General features: G+C 47.2%; 1 protein-coding gene across 1 annotated transcript; it reads right to left on the reverse strand.

The window, feature by feature from the left end:
- Positions 1 to 5,917: 5,917 nt before the first annotated feature.
- On the reverse strand, positions 5,918 to 12,774 carry tsr1 (TSR1 ribosome maturation factor). Its single transcript, XM_068715786.1, has 15 exons — positions 12,621 to 12,774; positions 11,724 to 11,827; positions 11,392 to 11,620; positions 11,017 to 11,151; positions 10,414 to 10,868; positions 9,989 to 10,133; positions 9,560 to 9,747; positions 8,006 to 8,217; positions 7,704 to 7,863; positions 7,499 to 7,609; positions 7,237 to 7,369; positions 6,735 to 6,851; positions 6,482 to 6,622; positions 6,312 to 6,386; positions 5,918 to 6,226 (listed from the first exon to the last, which is right to left on the reverse strand). Exons 1-15 carry the CDS (start codon positions 12,745 to 12,747, stop codon positions 6,048 to 6,050), a joined length of 2,511 nt encoding a protein of 836 aa, XP_068571887.1. The 5' UTR covers positions 12,748 to 12,774; the 3' UTR covers positions 5,918 to 6,047.

The raw sequence follows: 12,774 nt of genomic DNA on the forward strand, positions 1-12,774 counted from the left end.
TTCACAAGCTGGTTGTCAACTCTTGTCTGTGTACTGTTTGGAGCGGAGCAGGTAGTCCATCGTCGGTTTGTGGATGTTGCTATGTCCAAAAAAATAAAATAAAACGATGCTGGTGAGAGCAGCAAGACTTCAGCAAAAGCTGCGGCCAGAGAAGCGAAACCATGAGTCGACGCTTCGTAAAGCTGCAGTGAGTCCGGCGCTCTGTCGGTTTATGACCACCAGCGATCCCTTTTTATGTATATGACATCCATTGTTGATATGGAAATATTGCTTATGGCCGCTTTTAAGCTTTTGGCAACTGATCGCAGCTCAAATATCTGCAATAAGAATGAAATGAGACAAACAAAATGACCCTTCAGCAAGTAGAACATCTTATTGATGTTTGATGAGATGCAGGTCCAGCGATGCGCACGTCAGCCGTGTTTACCAGCCTGGCCTTGTGAGCTTAGTCCTCCCTTCTGTTGCTCTGCAGTGTGCTTATGTGACTCTGTATCAGTGTGTATGGGCCAGTCCAGCGGGCGTCTGTGCAGCACATGGCTGTCCAATGCACGGTCTCTGCTCCCTGGCCTCTCCTCATTAGCCTCACACAGTGCAGCCATTCCCCTCTCGCCTTCTCCTCCTCCCCTCTCGCCTCCTACCCCCCCTCTCGCCTCCCTCTCTACCTTCCACTCGCAGCACACACAAAGGGGAAGAGCAAAAAGCTTTTGTTTTCTGTGTCCGACCTGCGCCCCCCCCCCCCCCCCCCCCCCCGTTCCAGCCCTCCTCCTTTTCTCTCCTTCTCCTCTCCGCTGACTAAATCTCTTTTCCGGCTTGATACTGCTGAAAACCATATGGTGTGTGTGACATCATCAGGGCAGGAAGCAGGGAGAGGGGAATGGTAGAGCAAGGGGAGAGATTGGCTTGCCAGGTCTCTGTGCAGTGATGTCAGCAGAAAAGCACTCTGGGAGGCCCGTTTGGGGGGGTGGTGGGGGGGGGGGGGGGCAGAGCAGGTTGGAAATTAGTATCTTATTTTTCTATTTTTCAGATCTAATTCCCACCTGGATAACGAGGGGACTGAAGGTGGGCAAGTAAAGAGGCGGCGTACACCTCGAAGCAAACCTTGATGTAATTTGTGAACATGTGAAGTCATGAACTTTCCCTATTGTGTTACGTTGTTTCGTTGCAGGTGCCATTGCAACACTTTTCTCCAAAAATGGCAGATTAGATAGATTTCAGTCAGTTGCAAATAAGTTTTGGGACCATCTTTAGACGTCTTGGTCTCGTCCTGTGATGCTTAAAAACCTCTTCAGCTCATCTGTCTACTTCTTCCTTTTTAGTCACTGGCAGTCCCAATCTGCTCACCAGGCTTTATGTCTGTCAACCTCCCCCCCTCCCTCCCTCCCTCCCTCCCTCCCTCCCTCCTGCATTTGTTCTCTGGGTGAACTCTGCAGCTTTGTGTGAGATCCTGGTCTCCATACCATCACTACGGACCCATCCAGCTCTCTATCAGCACAAGCAGAGATACACATAAACACTCACGCAGTCAGCATCTCTCTCTCCTTCACACACATATGCACATGCACCAGAATACCCATCTCCTCTGATTAATGGCAGAGCTGGGGAGGGTGCCAGGCAAAAGAGGGAAGGCATTTAGAGGAGAGGAGAGGAGAGTAGGAGAGAGGAGGAGAGGAGAGAGGAGAGGCTGCTGCAGCTGTGGTTTTGGAGCCGGTCTCTGCACCCCCTTGCTGCCCCCTCTCTCTCTCTCTCTCTCTCTCTCTCTCTCTCTCTCTCTCTCTCTCTCTCTCTCTCTCTCTCTCTCTCTCTCTCTCCATCTCCTCTCTGGCTCCTCCAGGGACACACGCCTTGGCCAGGCCCCAGGAACCAGGGAGTCAGGACCAGGCTAAGGGGGAGAGAAGGGGGAACAGGAGAGGGAAGGAAGGATATCACAAAAGAAAGAGAAAAACAGAGCTGACCTAATACGAAAGCACTGTCAGGCAGCACCTACATAAACAGGAGAGTGCATGGGATGTTCCTCAAAGGTTTTTACGGGCAAAAACAGTACAAAGCATCATATTTCCAGAAACACTTGAGCCTGTTAAAGTGTGTTTTACAATATGATACTGATGCTGCCATTTGGTTTTATGTTGCAATAGTTTTCTGAAAAAGGGTTGAGAAGAAACTACATAGACTCAAGTACCATACTCAACTGCATTTCGTACTTTTTTATATGCAAAGCACTGCGTGGAACGAACTTGAAACGAGCACTATCTCTATGAGTGCATGCAGATATGTGCCACGTATTGCAGAGGTCACAACAGTAGAGATCTGCAGATGTGGACATGTCGATGTTGCCACCTGCAAGCATTGTTGTTTGTGCAGGGGATTCTACTTCTGGTTCTTTTAAGTTCTCCTTTTTAACAAACAAACAGAGAGATTATCATTTCCCACTGGGTGCTTGATGCCCCGATTGTGGATCTCGATGTACAGTAGGCCATCAGAAGATGCTGGGGAGAGACATTGGTGCTGTAAATGTAAGAAATCTGATTAGAAGCAGAAGTTTGGCGATTCAAGTCCCTTTTGTGCGCAGACACTGTGAACAACGCTCTTAACTCTGTCAACAATCAAACACTGTTTGACTGCAAGTTGCTGCAGTGAACGGTTCATCCTCCAGCGTCGCTGTCGTTGCACCGGCTATTAAATGGATGTAGAGGATCTGTGCGTTTCTGGTATCTTGATGCCACAGTTCACCGTTACTTCTCAAGGAAGATGTGGAATGATGAGAATGGAAAGAGCACCTACGCTAGATTAACATTTTTTGCTTTACGCGTGGCCGGCTTTCTTCTCTTTTGTAATCTTGTCAAAAGCGCTGGTAGTAAATTGAGGATTTATGCGCACAGAGGTGGGAAAAAGTCCTTTGAACAGTGAAGATGGTGTGATTCTTCATGGTTGGGGGGGGGTGTCTACAGAGGGCTCCTCCTTATTAAACATGAGATAAGCTCGTCGCTTAGCTCGCATGCATTAGCCTATGGCCTTATCGGTAGCCTGACTCAACCTAGGCAGGGTGTCTGGGTATGCCTGTGCATGCTCACCCTCGCTGCCCTGCAGTCCCTGGGTTAGTGTGTGTTTGAGGCCTTCTCTCTCTCTCTCTCTCTCTCTCTCTCTCTCTCTCTCTCTCTCTCTCTCTCTCTCTCTCTCTCTCTCTCTCTCTCTCTCTCTCTCTCGCTCCTCTCCCCCACTACTCTCAGTGTTTTATGGGCTGTGTGCTGCGGTGCAGTGACCTCCCTCTCACCCCGGTGCCACCCAGCCGGTGCAGGATTCAGGCGCGCATGGCCCCTGCCAAAACCCCATAGCGCCACATCTGCAATCCATAAACGCCAGCCACTCTCGCTCTCCTATTCCCTCGCCCACACCGCCTTCGACTCTCACACTCCTCCATTTCACTCTGTCTCTCTCTCTCTCACCCACTAACTTTTTATTTTAATTTCCAAATTCTATGCATCCCCCTTTTTGCATTCCTTTGACTGACTTCCTCCCACCACTTCTGGTATTATTCATGCTGAACATCAACTGGCTCTTCCCTTATCTCTCTCTCTCTCTCTCTCTCTCTCTCTCCCTCACTGCCCCCTTTTCTCTCCTTCCGTTTCTTCATCCACATCCAACGGAAAAATCTCTCACCCATTATATCTTCAGTGGGAGCCAACTAAGTGTGGTGACAGTGAACTGGGAACCACAAGACATTCCTGATCCAAACAGCGCTAAGTCACCAGCATTCATGTCTTCTGACGGTGGCCTGTGCCAAACACACACTTCACTTATGGGCTGGATTCAGCCTTTACCACGTCGCAGCCGGTCCCCAAACGGCTAAATGTTTATCTGTTTCAAATTGATAAGTGTCAGGGAAAAATGTGTTGTGCGCATCTAAACTCTTTTGTGCATGTTTTACTTTAAGAGCATTCTCCATCAAGGGGGTATTGAATTCCCCCTCCCCTTGCCATGAACCGCTGGCCAGCAGAACACCCCTCCCCTCGGCCTTAAGATGTGCTCAACACATCGCTGTTACTGTGCCCTTGCCTTAATACATGTAAAAAAAATAGGAAAATAGGAAATAAATTGAGTGTTACCACAAAACTGTCCAGAGCTCCCAGCTTGCCCCCCCATGGGCAATAGAGACATTAGTCTTTCTCGATTGTATTATCTTTTCGACTTTTGCACACGGTGAACTTTTGCTCCCCTCCGTTTCTTGGATCACGTCCTCCTCTCCATCCCAAAGTCTTCACCTTCAGGTTTCCCAGACATATTGGCATGCCTCTGTGGTGCAGTCCCAACACAGCCCAAGGATGAATCATGTTGCTGCAAGCATGCAAGAGCTCAGTTTTATGATAAATACTGCAATTCATAAATCAGTGTTTTCCGAGCAAGGAAGCATGGGGCAGGGAAGGACACAAAGCATTTCAGCCTCAGTTTGAAAAGCAACAGAAAGGAGGCTTCAGGTCAGGGCCAGTGAGAACTATAAATTTGAAATGTTCCTACATATTCAGCTCACCATTTGTAAATTCTATCAATGAATCTCGGGGTACAGGAAAGTGTATCATGAGTGTGTTTGGAGAATGATTGTTAAAGAACCTCTCTTGTATGGCTCTACCAGAACTTTTCCACAAATGCTGGTGGTTATTGTCGTCACCATTTGTGTGTGTGTGTGTGTGTGTGTGTGTGTGTGTGTGTGTGTGTGTGTGTGTGTGTGTGTGTGTGTGTGTGTGTGTGTGTGTGTGTGTGTGTGTGTGTGTGTTGAGTCGTCACACAGAGGTTGTGTTTTCCAGCGGAGGATGTATATCAACGTGTGCATTTGGATGTGTGTCATTTATGGATCCTGGTGATTTGTATGGTTTGCTCCAATGTGAGATAAAAAAAAATGTCTTTGTCTTTCAAAACATCATAAATGCTGAATTCTAGCTATTTTTTCACCTTCCATCAATGATAAGGATACAACACTCTCCCTCTCTTTTTTTGTATCACATTGTGCAGGATGACAGTGTCGGCCTAAAAAGGGGTTAAGAGTATTTTGGGCTGAATATTTGTTTCATACTGTATTACATTCATGCCGAGACCGGTGATTAATTAGTTCTTTTTTTTTTCATTAAGTCCACTGAGGCATGTTTGTGATAAAAGATTATATAAATAAATGAAGGAGCCAGCTGCTATTTGTCAAAATCTTAAAAGGCCATAAGTCATTCATTGAGGTATTGTGAAGAAGGATTTTTTCACTTGAAAGGGCAACTTGGGAGTTCTTTTTCCACAATGAAAGGGGAACGCCACCTAAATTAGGAATTCCAATGTTGTTTCCGTGGCATCGGAAAGTTCAATCAATATCTGTGAACGTGAACTACTCTCAGGCGTGGGATGTCTCCGACTATAAAGGCTTTTAAGTTGTGAGGAAAAGTCCCCTGGGTGCTCCGTGTCATCTTTTAACATCTTTCACAATTCATCGTCTCTGGAGCAGTTCCACACTGTTGTTCGCTTTTTACTAATATTCTTAGAACACAGCAGTAACATGTATTCATTTTGAAAATGGGCACAGTGCCCCTCAGATAACATCGTCTTCATGATCTTGGTCCCAGTAAGTGTGACTGTAAACTCAAGGCACATCTGCACGACTTCAAAGAGTTGCCGTTGCAATGAGCTCGGCACATGACTAATGTGCAAACTATTATTGACCCAGTTGCACTAGCAATTTATTGAATCAGAAAGTACTCAACACACACACACACACACACACACACACACACAGCTATCTGTTCAGTGTCTGTCACTCCGTTTTAAACAAAGAGAGAGTTGCTCAACGAAGTAGTGAAGTAGCTCTATAGATACTTATTCATCACTGCCATCTAGTGGCCGAAACACTCAGCAGCAGGTGAGAGATAAATGACAATTATCAGAGATATTTTGGATCAAAATAGTTACATTTAATGCACATTACACTTTTTGAAAAAGGTCATGTGATCACAATGATGTTCAGTATTTATGTAAATACATGTCCTGCGTCTTTCTTGCGTTGTCGTGTTGTCCCTCCGCTACTCCATGTCCGAGTCGTCCATCTCCACCGTGACCTCTCTCTTGACCCAGGGTAAAGACAACGGCACGTAGGGGTCGTACGTCCAGCGAGGATACACTCTCTTGTACAAATTCATGAGGATAGAGTCCTGTGAGCGCAACTGATTGTCAAACACGCACTTCATGTGGCCATGTGTTCCTGAGGAGACAGAACACGGCGGTCAGAATCACGCGGACAACAGACATTGCTTAAAAGACGAGTTTCGTATTTTAAATTTCCTCACCCAACGCCTCCTTGATGTGGCCTCTCCGACCCCACTTTGTGCGCAGCTCCACAGGCTTGAACCACATGATGTCATCTGTCACAGAGATAAACAAAACGGCCAGTAAACCATAGAGAAGTCAAAAGGTCATGTCATATTCTGGGATTAAAAGCACGTGGACATTCTCTTACCCCGGTTGAAGAACATGTAACGGACAACCGCAGAGCGGCGGTTAATTTTGAACGGGTGTCCGCTCAGCACTATCCTCTTCAGCGTAACGCGCTGAGGGTCACAACTGAGCAGGCTGCCTGTAGCCACCAAGTCCTGGATGCCTAGAGAGAGAGAGAGAGCGAGAGAGAGACGGCAACAAGAACACAACACCGGTACAGAATTAGCGGACGGTCAAAAGTTTAAAATGACATCTACTTATTGTCGAGTACGCACCGTCGCTCCTTTGTTTGAAGAGCAGCACTCCTGCAGGGGGGAAGGTAATGGGCGCGTACACCGACACCACGGTGGGGGCATCTGGCCTTAGGAAGCGCTCCATCTTATGCTTGTCAGCTAGAGAAGAGCAAGAAGTCATTCACTACTGGATATCCAGCAGATAAATGGCTTTCAGTAGTGAATACTGGATGGTCTGTGGCTGCTGGTGGCTGTTGCTAGTTGCCTCCGTTGCATCAGTTCCATTGATTTTTTTTTTTGTACAAAATGTAACGGTAATGTTTGTTAATGGTGGTGTGAGTGAACCTTTAATATGCAGTCGTCATTTTTTTTTTTTGATTTACTTTGTGTAAATGGAGTCATTTATTGCTCTCAGTTCTACTAATGCATGTCTTGGGCGATTTAAAAAAAAAAAGAAAAGAAGATATTGTTCCTTTAAGAAGAGAATACGGTTGAGATAGGAGCATGCTTCACGACATGTTGGCTCCATTAACAGCTGTTCTACCTGAAGTGTGCTGAGAGAAGATAGGAGACGCCCTGAACCTCCGAAACCCACAGTGGAACACCAGCTCCTCCTTAGATTTGATCGGCTCTGTATTGCTGGGGTGTCTCCTCACCAGGAGGTGCATCACTGACATCTGTGCACACAAGGGGAAAATGATGAGGTCAGAAATAATGTTGTACTGCAAGTGTGACTTTGTCTGAATTTTCTAACGGTCCATTTAAGACAGAGAGGCTTTCGGATGTCAAAAAACTGGGGATCGGACCTTCTGTTCATGGGGCATGAGAGACACCATCATCAGAGGTCTGCCTGACTGGACACTCTCCATCACAGAAAAAGGCACGTCGCTGATGTGCAGCGTAACGTACCAGCCGACCTGAAACAGACGGGACAGCAGAGTCAGTGAAGCATCTGAGATCAACTAAAAAGCATTTACAGCCCTCGTTTTGTTTATTTCATTTATTTATTACCATGGCTCCCTCTTCCTCGGACGCCGCCTCGGCCAGTATGCGGCGGCGAGTGCGTTCGAAGCTCTGGAACTGGAAGATGCGCGAGTAGTTGAGGGGCAAGTTCTCCATGGGGTCCCAGGGCGAGGAGCGGAAACTTTTTAGGCCTCTATAGCGCTGGAACCTAGACAGAGGGACCGGAAGGAAGTGTGGCAATGATCAAACTGATCAAAATGATCAAACTGCAGAATTAGTTCCCCCCCCCCCCTTCTAACCTGAACTCACAATCGTAACACTTAAATATCTAAAAATCGGTCAGAACTGACCTGATTCGAGCAGCCCTGTCGAGGGGCGTGTCCACCTCGTCTGGAAACATTTCATTGGCTCGAGCCTCGCGGTGGCGTTTCAGGCCTTCTTCTTCTGCGGCCTCGTCAATGTGCTCGTCGTAGCGTTGGTCTGCTCCAGTTTCATCTGTGGCGCACAATTCCTCCTCCTCCTCCTCGTCTTCTTCTTCCGAGGCACAGCCTGAACCTGGCTCCTGAGCAGAGAGCATACAGTACAAATGTCTTCAATATATGAAATAGCTTCCCTGTCCCCCCGATATGCGACGACTACTAAAGCTGCTGGTTTGAAAGGGATGACACGAGACTGAAACAATACATGTCCTGATGTCCTGATGTCCTGTCTGCCTCTTGGCTAAACGTTGACCAGCGCTGCTCGAGACCTCCCCTGTTAAAACTATGAGCCATTACCTCAAAGATCTTAATGTTCCATCCTTTCGAACATCCATGGATGAACAGGCTTCACTGCTATTCTCTCATATACGACTTCGCTCTCACTCAGCTTTTCTGCCTCCCCGTTTCCTAAACTGCAGCCGTAAATACTTTACAAACAATGACCAGACGCACATGTTGGGAACACGAGTGCAGTCAAAGAGATTCTAAGTATAGAAATTGTACCGCAGCCAAACATAAACAAGGCTCACCCAGCTACAATAAGAACAGTGTTGTTCGTCGGTATGTGTGAATGTGATAAGGAGTTGCCAGAATTCAAACTATGGGAACCCCTGGTTTGCATATATTTAAATTGTGTGTCTACAAACGACCGTCTACAGTGTTTCCAGACATTGACTCTTAAAATATCTAGAAAGTCAAACTTCCGTTGGCAATATATTTGTGTGCGGAAATGAATCATCAAAGAGGACACGCTTTAAAGCACTCCCTTCGACTGGCAAATTACAGGCAAAGCCAGACACACGAGGGGGAAGCACTCAGCATGGGGTTGATTCACAACCTTTCCAACATCCCTGCTGCAATAATAATCATCATCATCATCATCATCATCTGAAGCGTTCCCCTATTGTTACCCTCTGCTAAATACGTATCCCTGTGCGTTAACTGTGACATCAAAACCATGCTAATAACAATCACGGCTAGCCGTAACGAAGCCTTTGGACGAGGAGAGTTCTTTTCAAGCAGAGCTGGAAATAAATAAATGGTCGACCCCTCCTTTCTGTCCAGACAGGAAGTTCTGTTCACAGGACAGGAAGACGGGGAGGCTTCTCTCGGGACTCCTGCTCCAAACACTATTGTTGTGGTGAGCAGCCTGGCACTGCAGGCCAGAGACAGACACTGAGACAACAAACAGTGCCTCTCGGTTACGAGGTGCACCGACCGCGGGTCACGTATGCACCGCTTCAGCCCCGGAACCACGGACGCTCAAGACTCCATCGCTTCTCCACACAGATTACCGTCCTAATCGTCCTCCAGAAGATCCACACCAGGGGTCACTAATAGACGGAGGTTGTATCTGGACCCTGGACTTATTTTAACCGGCGCAGCTTTTCTAGCCTTTACGGCGCTCGTTCAGCGGGCCAGTACCTGAGAGTTGTTATCTTCATCCTCTCCGTCCATGGCCTCGTCCAACATGTCGTCGTCGTCGTCATCCTCCTCACTGCTTTCTTCGTCTATCTCTCCGTTCTCCTCCTTGTCTTCATCGACGATCCACGAGGCCTGGTAGTCCGATGTTCCTTTAGGGACCTTCATCACGCGTTTGGTCTTCCTGGCCTCTACACAACAGAGAGAGAGAGAAACATCAGAGAAGCCTTCAGAGACCCGTCTTACTGTGGCAGGTTTGATTATTTCTGGTCCCTTGAAGGCCGCCAGGGTGACGTCTCTCACAGTTATGATTCGATGTTGATCTCCAGCAAACGAGGCCTCGACCGCTACACCGAACAACATCTAATCCTCATTTTACAGATTGTATATCGTCTCAAAAACGCTATCGTGTGTACGGTTCTGCTTCTGCACCTTCAGCTTCCAACAGCTCGCTTTCCGTCGGCCACGTCTGCTCTCCGTCCATGGGGTCCACCTCGGCCTCTGCCTGCAGACTCTCCCTGCGGGACGGGTCGGCTTTCATGAGGACCCTCGCTGGAGCCTCATCTTCACCTCCATCCTGTGGGAAACACAGATGACCGAGGTAAATGGGGAAAGTTAAGATTAAACTAAATGCACAAAAACAATCCATTCAAGGACCATACCAGTGTCGTTGCATGCGCCATCACTTTTATTGTGTGACATTTACATTACTTATTATTGAAGGACAGCAGAGAGCTTTTCATTCTTGAATTGTTCCAGTCTGCTTCTTTTTTCATTCATTAAAACGATTTGAAAATGTGATACTGGAATATCCTCAAGTAATGAACCTCATGCCTGTTTCAAGTCTCTTCACCTACCAGCATGTCAATATCTCCTGCCTTGCCAGACTTTGCTGGTCTGGGTGTTGTTAAGATGAGGGGAAGAGGGTCCGACGGCGCATCAATCTGACTGAGCTGAAAGTCTCCGTGTCCGCTGATGTGCACCAGTCTGTCAACCTGCAGAGGACGGCCACGGACGTACCCCGAGACGCAGAGGGTGCCCAGGCCGGTGGGTCCGCCACCTGTCCCCTCGGCGGGGCTGTTGGGCGTAAAAGCGACGTGCTGAGCCAAAAGATGGGACCGCCTGGAGCGGAAACCGAGCTTTCTCCTTCTCTGAGTGCCGAGGTGTCTGAGAAGCAGAGTGGCGTCCTGCTCCGAATCCAGAGGGAAGAGACGGGCATCAGGGAAACGGATCTCTGTGATCTTTGACAGAGCTCTCCTGGACTCGACCCTCTTCTTCACGGGAAGATCAGACACGCCCTGACACACCAGTGCTACCAGGGGGGGGGTGGGGGATTAGCAACAGAGAGACAAAAGCTTAGAAAATGCACGCCATAACAATCTGAAATTATGCATGAATCTTTCCCAATGTGAATGGAGGAGTCTAAAAGCCCCAGCAGTGTGTTCACGGTTTATACCCACCATGGCTGGGGAGGCCCTGGGCAAAGAGGCAGGAGAGACAGTAGTCTCCATAGCTGTCCCAAGCTTCAGCAGAGTCCAGCACAAACACAAGGCTATCTGCAATCTTTGCCACATCCAGCAGGGAGTGCATGTCAGCTGTCCAAAGAAACCATTAGAGAAGCTTAAGAATGGGACAACAGAATGTCCGAAGCAAAGACAACATAGTACAGCAAAGGCCTATAGCATGGAACAAGCTATGAATACTTCTTTTAAATTGGTCTTTGAAAGACTAATGAACACATATGAAAAACAGTTTACAATGATATTCATGTAAGAATCGACTGCGTTCTAACTGAAAGTATTTCGTATAACTGTTCCGCATCACTCGATACTTACCCGTGCTGTGGCTGAGAAAGGTGAACCTTTGCTTGAAGCGAGGCAGAAGCAGCCCAAAGCTGTCGCTGACGCCGCTGACGCAGCGCTCCTGATGCACGACACCCCCGGCGCCCTCCCCACGCAGCAGTTTGGTAACGGCGCCAGCATCCACTCCGGCGTGGAGCGACAACACAGCGACCAGATGCGGAGGCCCGTCCCTGGTGCCTAGACGTCGCTTTTCTGTCAGGACCTAAAAAAAAAAGAAGAAAAAAAAAAAGACAAGAACAATGGAAACTCTGCAGCACCAATCAGGAATTCAAAGACTATTATTCATGTGAAGAAAAGAAAATGACCATGTCTTTCTTATTCCTGCGTATCTGGTTGGCTTTGTGCCGTCTGTCCATCCTCTTGTGCTCCTTCCTCTGCTTCTTGGTAAGGGCCGTCACCGGCACTCTCCCTGAGAGACAGGAAACAAGGATCCATCATCAGGTCGTAAATATACATGTAGGTGCACACTGTTCAAAAGCTGGTTTGGATATTGAGCAAACCTCATAGTATTAGCGCTGTATGAAAAACAAAGTGCAAACAAACCAAAACCTTGCTGCTTTGAAAAGACTTTCTCTAACAATATATAAGTTATGATTGATGTCTTTAATATCTTTGCAGCTAGATGGACAACATAAAACAAAAACACCCATTTGGTTCTGGGCGATCCAATACAACAGCTCTGCAACAAAGACTTGCTTATAATGATAACTTTTTAGTATTGATTTGAAATAATTTAACAATGTATCACAACTGTTCCTTTGAGCTGTAAATTTGAAATAGGTTCTCAATTGTGTATGTTGTTGTATGATACAACCACTTCAATGGTATTGGTTTTTTTTTTTGCAGTGTTAATCTACTGGGTTGTATAAATGTATAGTCCAACGTTACAATTTTAATTAATTAGAAAATTAGGCATAAAAAACTCGCCGATATCTGGTGGCTCCGATTGGTCCCATGTGCCGTTATAAAAGGTCATGGGTCACCTGGAGTTGGATGTACACCGGCGGCTCGTTACAAACGGCATGCGGTCGGGCGTCTATACGCAATTTCTTGCACAGACATGTATAGAGTTGATTTAGACATATGTTCTACTGAACTGATGCCATTCAGAATCCAGTGGGAAAACACGTGTGTTTGCGGAGCCGTGGCCACAGCAACAAGCTAACCGTAGCAGCTACACGGTGTAACGGAACATGGCTTACCTTTGTTTTCTCTCTCCACTTCCCCTTTCGTCCGGTGCTTGCCATGTTTGTGACCTTTATTTTTCTGTTTATAAATGCCGGGTCTGTGGCCCTGTTGTTTTTCCTCGTTCGCAGCCATTTTCACCATGTGGGAAAGGCAGGCGATTCACTTCCG

Source organism: Cebidichthys violaceus, unplaced genomic scaffold (genome assembly GCF_023349555.1).
Source record: "Cebidichthys violaceus isolate CVI_PGR_0920_01 unplaced genomic scaffold, fCebVio1.0.p SCAF_1, whole genome shotgun sequence".
Lineage (NCBI taxonomy): Eukaryota > Metazoa > Chordata > Actinopteri > Perciformes > Stichaeidae > Cebidichthys > Cebidichthys violaceus.

Excerpts from the sequence above, each read along its gene's own strand:
- tsr1 (XM_068715786.1), bottom strand. The coding sequence starts at position 12,747 with ATGGTGAAAATGGCTGCGAACGAGGAAAAACAACAGGGCCACAGACCC. Across the intron at positions 6,852-7,236 it reads CTTCTCTCAGCACACTTCAG|CTGACAAGCATAAGATGGAG; the intron begins GTAGAACAGCTG and ends GCTCTTCTCTAG. Across the intron at positions 6,227-6,311 it reads CCACATCAAGGAGGCGTTGG|GAACACATGGCCACATGAAG; the intron begins GTGAGGAAATTT and ends CTGTCTCCTCAG.